At 35.1% G+C, this 9572-nt stretch overlaps 2 protein-coding genes across 3 annotated transcripts; both read left to right on the top strand.

Moving 5' to 3' along the window:
- Positions 1-2138: 2138 nt before the first annotated feature.
- Positions 2139-5146, top strand: LOC131663909 (uncharacterized). Of its 2 annotated transcripts, none has more exons than XM_058934673.1 (5): positions 2139-2443; positions 2947-3040; positions 3138-3209; positions 3917-4360; positions 4760-5146. In XM_058934673.1, exons 1-4 carry the CDS (start codon positions 2276-2278, stop codon positions 4339-4341), a joined length of 759 nt encoding a protein of 252 aa, XP_058790656.1. In that variant the 5' UTR covers positions 2139-2275; the 3' UTR covers positions 4342-4360; positions 4760-5146. The 2 variants fall into 2 exon arrangements, with proteins under 2 accessions (XP_058790656.1, XP_058790655.1); XM_058934672.1 differs by having other exon boundaries at positions 2140-2443; positions 3917-4299; positions 4760-5144.
- A 157-nt stretch (positions 5147-5303) lies between these two features.
- Positions 5304-8769, top strand: LOC131663910 (uncharacterized). Its single transcript, XM_058934674.1, has 4 exons — positions 5304-6398; positions 7805-7907; positions 7975-8138; positions 8350-8769. Exons 1-4 carry the CDS (start codon positions 6108-6110, stop codon positions 8371-8373), a joined length of 582 nt encoding a protein of 193 aa, XP_058790657.1. The 5' UTR covers positions 5304-6107; the 3' UTR covers positions 8374-8769.
- Positions 8770-9572: the final 803 nt, after the last annotated feature.

Genomic DNA, 9572 nt, shown 5'->3' with positions numbered 1-9572 from the left:
TGAAAACAAAGGAAACAAAGGCAGGGAGAACCTCGGTACCAACGAGGAGAAAAACTGTACAAATTCTTATGAAGTAGATATAAGTCGCGGTGAAATTACAAATAAACGCTTCTGATGGACTTAACAATGCACGTTTGCCTATAAAGAGGAGAGCGATTTGTCTTTGTTTGCTGTTAGATATGCAGAATTGCCTGCAATCTTTCTTCCGACGCTCATCCCGGACGCTGCACTCTTTACTTCCCGCCTTTACCAAGTGCGGCGCAATGCGCTGGTGCGAGTTCATGGGTCGAGTGTAGAGCAGCGAGATATATACAAAATCATGGTTCGCGTAACAATACAAGTTATTTCATCAAAGGCAAACTAACTCGACAACGTGATCGAACAAGCTCATAATAATTTAATGTATTTTCCATACTCGAAACAGAATTAAAATTACATTTCGCATCCATGTCGAAATAGGAATCTTGAAACTACGTGAAACGGGAACGTTTACGCATTATTTTTTATGGGCCGAGCCTACTTGTTGAATTTATTAAGAAAAAAATAAACTCAATCGGTAGCACAGTAAAACTTCAGTATATGCAGCTAGCGGCAGAAAAATTACCGAAAACATTTCATTGCTTTATATGGAGACATCGGGTACCGGCACGTCTTCGAGTGGTCAGAGGACAAAAGATTTTATGGCCTTAGTGGGTTCTCTTAGGGAAACAATCTCAAAAATACTCATTTTACCCTGCGTCTGCTATACACATTTCTTAACATTACTTAAACCGTAAAATGCGAGGGTGGTCCAGCGTGTAGTGCCCACGTGGAGCCCACAGCCTTTTCCTCATCAGATAGGTAATGGACTTTAAAGAGGGTTGTACTATCTCGGCGTTGCGTCCCTCGTGTGCCGCTGAGTTTTCCCAAACTTTCGCCCACGTGTTTCGCAGATCTTTTCCTCGCGATTGTTATCCGCTAGTTAAAACCATATTCCGATGCGTATTTAGAGAGTGAAAGCGCGCTAGGAGGTTCTTATCGGCTCGGCGTCTTCATAATTTGCTTTAGAAATACATTTTTTTTAATCGCCGATTTCCTATCCAAATTTTATGGTGTATTTACACATTTTATATGAGCGATTTACGCAATATTTCTTGAATTCTAATATTTTTCATTCTACGTTGAACAATGTTCACTGGAAATGCATAGGATAAAATACTTTCTTTTTCGAAAATAGATTCGGTAAGATTTTTCCTCTCGGATTAAATTAGATGATCTCCGAGACAAAAAAAAAACAAGATGATGGTTTTTTACATAGATTTCCATTGAAACTTCCGCCTGGTCGAGATTAAACTTAATTTTTTTGACTTTAATCTAATCGCTGAGTCATCGCTAAAATACCACATAATAGAGGGAACATTTACTAATAAAATATGAATAGGATAATTGCTCTAGGAGAAATAGGAAAACAAACAATAATTTCATAAAGATGAGTACATTATCCTTATACCTTATAAAGTTGAACACATCATTCATACAAATAGTTCTGTACAAACTATTAAATTTGAAATTAGAAGCAAAAATAGAGTGATTGGTAGTCATTTGCATGACTTGAATACAGCCGAGAGTGGTTTTATATGTATTAATAATGCGTTCATTTTCGAAAGCAAATGTAAAAGTCAAACTTATCAATAAATGAGGGCAAGTGAAAGAAAGAAACGAGTTTTCTATAGGCTAATGAGGACATTTTTCTCTGCGTGTTTAAGCGTGATATCCAAAAAGATTCCTTTTCCTACAGCATGATTCAGGGGACAAAATATCAAGTGTATGGTAGTACAACACTACAAGTATATATAATCGTAGAGAGGATAGCTAATTGTGGCCAATTAGAGCTTCAATATGCGGCTGGAGCGGTACAGTCAGGTCATGCGACGGCAGCGGCCGCGAGAACATACTGTACTAATAAGCAAGTTATGCCCACATCATACGTAAAATGGGGGCCCAGTACCCTCTCCAGCGCGCTCGACTCTACACTAATACGTATGTACCTCGTATATTCTGTACTGAGTTTTCTCCCACCTCCCCAGCTACTAAGCTGAACATTTCCTGCTCTCCGACGCGGCTTTCAAGCACTGCCTCTCTCTCTCTCCCTCTCTCTCCAGCAGACTCTGTTGCGCTACTTCAGTCGCAGGTCTCGGCCGAAGCCAGTATAGTTTGTCAGTCGAACCAGGCAACGCGCACAACACGTATCGTCGCAGTGTTAGTCTAGTTTGTTGTCATTGTCGTAGATCCGAAAATGGGCCGTCTGGGCTTCAACCTCGTTCGCCAGAAAGAGGCGAACAAGAACATTGAGAGCGGAATGGCCGATCAACAACAGCAGAACGAGCAAAACGAGAATAACGAGAATGTGGAGATTGGCGAGCTGATCATCGCCATTGACAGAGCTAACAGAAGTATCAAGAACGTGAGTAAATTGGCCTCATTGTTTACTCTGGCGCTTTATTCTTCTCACCGAAAGTCGCGAATTGTCGTTTGCTTAACGCACCATAGACGGCGAGAAAGTTTGCCTGATTTCTTTCCTTTTATTAGTGCACCCGCTGACGTGGAACGACAAGCTTATTGCTTTGCTAACGCTGCAGCCTACGATTTTTCGATGCGATTTTCCCCTTGCGGACATATGTGCATGTACCGGGTGTTCGCGAAGTAGCGGCAGCCTCACCTACTTACGCTCTTCTACGTCAATCTCTCGCAGGCGAAATCCAACAGTTTTTTTTCGACGGGGTTCAACTCCTGATCAAACATTTTTTAATATATTCCAATACTTTCCAGTGTCTCGAATAACTTTCAGCTCCGTTAACCGGAACTAAACATTTTCAAAGACCCGATCAACGATTTCAATTGCAAATTGACGCAATTTTAATGAGATGATTCAAGATTAATGTACGTGATTTTTTTTTTATTTTTTAGTACCGATGGCTCTCTATAACTCTGATTGCTGTGATCCTTACTTTGTGTGGCTATATCTTCATTACACAAGCCAGATTTCACTCGACGCAATCAGGTATGATTTACATAATATGTTTTCGACGCCCTTTCTATTTCCGTGTCATTTTGTCATTATTTTTTTTGTTTATCGTACATCGTATTTGCATTTTCAGTTGTGCACGCGCTCAACAAGATGCACGAAGAATACACTAACCGAATTAAAGCTCTGCAGGGAGATCACGACGGTAAATAAAATAACTTTAGTTTACTAAGTTTATAATTAAATTATTGATTTTTTATTATGAAATAATTTGTACTAGAAAACTTGCGCAAGCAATTTTAGTGCAATATATAATTGCGTATGTCAATGTAAAAAATGTATACAGCTCAAATATGAAATAGCAGATGGTCTTTTAAACTAAAAATTGCTTATATAGATTCATTGGTTCTCAAAACGCTTACATGTTAACACATTTTTCGGTGAAATTTTCAAATAATCAGAAACAACGTTGCTCTTGCAATAATACCGCACATCTGTCCACAATAGATAAACTTCGTACATGTGACTGCAATGGTGCCTTTGTACATTTTCTTTATCTTAAAAAAATATGTATCATGTTACGGAGTATTTTGTTTCCAACACTCCTTTTTAATGAAAAGGTTTCTTGGTATTTAAGCTCAACAATATAACCAGTTTGTAAAAAAATGTGATTGAGCCACATCACAAAGAAATAATGTTATGCATAATGAATCATCAAGACTTCAAAATCAGCAATCGTAACATTAATCAACATTCCGAGTTATGGACAAAGTCAATTACATTTGTTTCGCTCGATTTACAATTTTTCATAGAAATTACCCCATATTCACGAACCAAAACATTAGTCACATATTGTGTATCTATTTTTCTAATCTTCAAAACACGATTTTTACCAGTTTTTTATTTCAATAGCTCAAGCACAAAAACTCGAACGATCACAAAACTTGATGCTGGAAGAAAATATGCAGCATGAACTCGAAGAACAGAAAGCGCTACGCGAAAAAGAGAGCGAAAAATACTTCACTCTCCAGGAAAAATTTAGCACTTTACAAGGCGAGCACGAGGATTTAATTACTCAGTGCCAAGAAAAAGAAAATTCTATGCAAGAAGAAATACAAAAATTAGAGTCGGAGCGCGATGAGTTGATAGGCAAAATCGAAGCTACCAACCGACAACTGGAACTTCAAAAAAGTGAAAGCCAAAAGCTACTTACTACCACGACCACGGCGCGTCCACGTTTCTTTGGATCTAACCAGCTTAAAAAACTCAACGACCTTATGAAGGATATAGAGAGTGTAGGTCGCATTGTTGGAAACGTATTCAGAGATGCAATTTAAGAACTTTCGCTTTATTCTGGTAATTCAATCTGTACATAGTGAATAGTTTTGTGTTAAATTATAAAACGAAAAGTATTTTGTATCTAAGTCGAATAAAGTTCACATATTACATTTTCACACGAATCAAACATTCTAAGAGATTTCGGCGCACCTAGTAGATATAATTTTGAAAGCCAAGGAATACAATTGCTAACTAAACAGACATTAACTGTAGTGCTATAACAATTAATTAACACAAAATTTACTGTGTACACTGGATTAGAGTTTCTTTTCTCGCCACATTTTAAACTTACACGTTAACATCCAACATTAACACTCATCTGCAACTTTTCTGTACTAAAAGAATCTTCATCTGTTTGATATAAGAGCACCATAATTCTCTTATATTTAATATTTTTATTCAAACGTATTGTTTCAGGGCGCAGCTATGCACGATATTAATGGATTTGTGAAAAAAACTGATGAGATTTTTGGCCATTGATTAATGCCTAAAAGTATTAAACAACGATTATCAAATTGTAAAATTTCATTCCACTCAAATTTGTTTTAAAATTAAAAAAAGACAGACACATTATGCGATTATGTGTACTTTGGTTATGTTTCGTCTTTTTGTTGTAATTAAAAATAACTATTTTTATATAAATATTTTAACAATTGAAGAAATCACGACATTCCAGTCGGATTGATTGTAACATTCTGCCATGCGTATTTTATTTCCGTTTATTTATTTTCGAGGCAAACGTCGGAATGTTTGTTTAAAACAAGTTATTGTTAATGAGGAAAACCTAACACTTGTTGTAATTGCTATGAGTTTAATGTATTAAAGTATTTTGTGATACAATAAAGATATTTATAATAAAATACAAATCAAATGCTTATAAATACTAGAATAAAAATTATGAATACGTTGTCCTTTTTAAAACGTATGTGCTATTTTTGTTGTATCATGTTCAATATTAGTACATCGTTTAGATTTATCGTTATAATCACTAAGCGTGTTCCGGCAGTACTACGTTTCTTCAATTATTTTTCTATCCTTATCTTTTAAATTTATAAGCATGTATAGACTATTAATATTATAACCTTGTATATTGATCTTCATGCGTGGTAATCATTAATGCCCTCATGCGTAGCGTGTTAGCATGGTTGCCACTATCCAGGAGCTTTGTATTTTTATCTTGACCCTAATCTGTGTATAAATAGAGAGACAGCCACATATTTTTGCAACGCAATGTTCTTGCGAATACCTGTTACTACAAGAATTACATAGTCATAAAGATAGTAAGCTGATATCTTTAGACACAAAATTGATTATATGGCATGATAATCAAATCGAAGAACATTGCGTGAAATTGAAAGAAATTGGATTGGCCTACTCCGATCGATTATTTGATTGACATGTTCAGTGCTGAGCTTCAAAGAAACAAACTTTGTTCAGCTTCATAAATAATTCATTGTACAAAATAAAATAAAAACTGAAATGGCCCTGCAGTTCGACACTGTATACAGTAGGTATCAGCATAAAGAACAGAGCGCAGCAGCCGATATAGATAACGAGGCTTATACCGAGTGCACGGCGAGTAGCGCTGTCCGAGTTGAGAAAGTAAAAACTGGAAAGGTGCGTGCTGAGCAAAGTATACACAAAAAATACTAGTCTGAAGCGCGCCACAGAGGCACAGGCACAGGAAGGCAAGTTTGGACAATCAGCTGTCCAACGCTGCTGAAAGGCAGAAATTCCCCACTTAGGCTGCTTTCTGGAAATCGAGATGTCGGCCGACGTGAGCAGCCATGGTAGTCGGCTGCCCGCCTTGCCACGAACGATGTCGCGTTATACTAACAACAGCAGCGCATCGTCCAACCGAGAAGGCCATAGCGAGACGGATGCTCCGTTGCCTTCTTACGGAGAGTTAATTGGCAGTGACAATCCCGTCGCTTTCAAGACTGACGTGCTGCTACTGCCCGCCAATACAGCGGATCAAGGCCAAAGCACTGCCGACGCACCTAATCACCAATGCGAAAACGCGCCGCGCTTCTCTATTTGCAAGCCCAACAGAACAGTGAGTATTGATTTCTCTTCGAATATGCACCGTCAAACGACTTAAAAACTTTACCAAAACGTCATTCACGCCTACTGTGTCGCTTGAAAAATCGCTAATAAACGAAACATACATTCCACGAAAACTTGTCATTTTACGCGTCGTCTCTGCAGAATTGCAAAATATTTATCAGAACAATTACAGTGATGATCGAAAAGGGAAAAAAAATCGCGTTCTTTTCGACGCCGAATTCAGTCATCTGTTAATTTGTGAATCGTAATCGACATGTCGCTAAACAAAATTCAGCTTATAGTTCAAAATCTTTCTGGAGCAACTATACGGCGAAATTAAAAAAAATCTTTTACTTTCGGATTTGATGTAAAACATTGAAAAACTTTTGATTTTTTCAATTTTTCATAAATTTTTGGACATATCACTTAAATGCCTAAGTGTCAACGTCTCAAGTCTTAGCATTGCGTTCGCAGTGCATTGTTTTTCGAAAATACTATGTTGTTTTAACAACAGAGAGCGATAAACTACTGTTGGTGTCGCGTTACAATCGCGCCACCATATATTGAGAGTTTACGACTAAAAAAAAATGCGGCTTCGTTTGAACGTGATGCTTAACTTTGACACGTTTGTATCAAATTCCAAAGTATAAGCGGACACACCGTGAACGAGATAATTATTGTTTCGGAAGTTGCCGTTTACTAATAAACTAATCGAAATATTTTTAAATTCCATCGCAGTTGTTTCAGAAAGACTCAAAAAAGCTAAATTTTTTTCGCGGCTTTTCGATCATTATTCACCAAATTGAAGGTGTCTGAAATCGCCGTCGAAAACAGTGTGCTCTTTTTTTTCCTGTTTTTGCCCTTCTCAAGGCTACTTTAATTGACAAAGTTATCCACTTGACAAGTCAGAAGACTAACTTTCTCGAAAGGATAGCAACTATCATCTCCATCTAACAATTGATTTTGTCGGATACGCTTTTCTTGCGCATTATTGTTCAGTTGTGCTTGCCTACGTGAAAAATCAAGAGATTTAGGAAATTATCATGATCAACATTATTAATTTCAATCACGTTAACATATTTATTTAAAAACTTATCACAATTCTCCATTGGCAATATTGAATAAGTAAAAAAGTTTTTCTAGTGTTCGTGTTTCTGGAATGAAATATCCGCACGCATTCTGATATTTCACAGAACGATGAGCATTGCAATCATTTTTGGTTTAAGTTTAATTTCCAATCGAACCGGAGCTCCAGTACCTATCTATGCTGATTTAATGATTTTTTTTCAATTTGGAATAGTGTACTGTACGAGATTCATTAATGCTTGAAATCGGTAAAATTAAAAAAAAAACATAATTGAAAAATCAGTGAAATGAATTCTTGAAAGATCATTAAAATATTCTTTAATTTTTCAGGGAATTATTCTTGTTTTAATAGCTTTAATAATTATACCGATGTGCGGTATGATAATCATTCTTCAAATAAAAGTATGTGCCACGGAACAATCTCAATTTACACGTATGGTTTGAATTACTTTTGAATAAAACATTTACAAACTTTTCCAATACATTTAACATTATTTCAGAATCTATAGATAAAATAAATGGTTCATACGGTGAATGCACGGACGAATTGTCCGCCTTACAAGATAATCAATATTTGCAAGAAAATCTAATTAGAGACTTAAAATATCAGGTACAAATATTGACTGATAAAATTAAACGTCTTCAACAACAATTTATAAAAAAGGTATATCAGTTTTTAATAAGTATGCTTATCTCATTTATTTTATAATTTTTTTTATTTAGTTTATTGCAATATCTAGTTTTTTCCGAAGATCAATGCTTAACTTCTCCATAAGCGAAGAAATATCGAGAAATTGTGCCAGTTTTATCAGATGAAAATCGTTGCCTTATGCCAACAGATTTTGAAATGTACTAATCTGTTATTGCCTTTTCAGGACCCAAAAAGTATTGAAGAATAATTGGAAATAAAAGAGGACACGTCTCAGAGAAAAAACAAATTATTGAAGCAATTCAATTTACATAATGTTAAGCACTGAAACTGATAAAACAGTATATTTTATAGCTTATATGATGAAGATTATTCTTTGCAAGAATACGTACCTGTGTAAATCAACAAACTTTATAGGTCTACTATAAAATGATATATACTGAAGCTAATCGTATTATAGAAAATATCATGATTTATTATTTAGTAAAACTATACAGTAATTATCAGTGAAAACATTTTTGTACGCAAAAAATGTTGCTAAAATGTTATTGTCAACATTATTTCGCATGATTTACATTTGTAGCTTCAACTTTTGTTAAGTTATGATTCTTATGAAAAAACAATTTTTTTAATAATTGTACAAAGACTTGATAACATAACCAATAATTTTGTGATCATAAATATGTATTGTAAATGTATAACACAAAGTACATAGTAAATTTTTATATTTTATAAATAACTAAACAAATAGTACTATTTATTAATTTTTGTTTCCCTTTTTGTTTTGAATAAACAAGCTATTTTTCGAAACGAATAATTATCATATATACAAAGTCATTATTTATAAATTCATGAATTGCATTAAAAAACTTTGATTTACATTTCGAACAACATTGTATTTATTTCGAGTTCGGATAACGACAATTTGCAACACGAACGTCCACAAACATCATTATTTTAAGTAGTTTTGTGTGTGTGCATATATATATATATATATATATATGCATTCAATTTTGAATGACGGACCTGAATATCTGGAAAAGTTGACGTACGAAAAAATTGATCAGACAAAAGTTGTTCAGGACAGTGAGGGTCATCTACATGTCTTGTTAATGTTTACCTTGAACTTCAATTTCAATAATTTGTTAAAATGGGAACCCCTGCATTTCACACCGGATTCGAACAGAACGGGAAATTTTACGATCGGAACTGTATTAGAAAGGTCAGATACCAAGGTCAAATTGAGATTGAAATCCGAAAAAACATTATTTGCGCATAAGATTGGCTCGTTAAAATATTCCAAGAGAAATTTGATTGCCAAATGTAAGGAGTTTCTAACGAAGAATCAACTTATACTTCGAAAATAATGGGCAATGCTTTGAACATTTATTGCAATAACACTTTTCTCATCTATTTAATTTATCACTTTTAGTTAGTTTCGTTTTTCTT

Source organism: Phymastichus coffea, unplaced genomic scaffold, assembly GCF_024137745.1.
Source record: "Phymastichus coffea isolate CEN01 unplaced genomic scaffold, Cenicafe_Pcof_1.1 PCOF00039, whole genome shotgun sequence".
Taxonomy (NCBI): domain Eukaryota; kingdom Metazoa; phylum Arthropoda; class Insecta; order Hymenoptera; family Eulophidae; genus Phymastichus; species Phymastichus coffea.
This window is presented reverse-complemented; position numbering and strand designations above follow the sequence as displayed.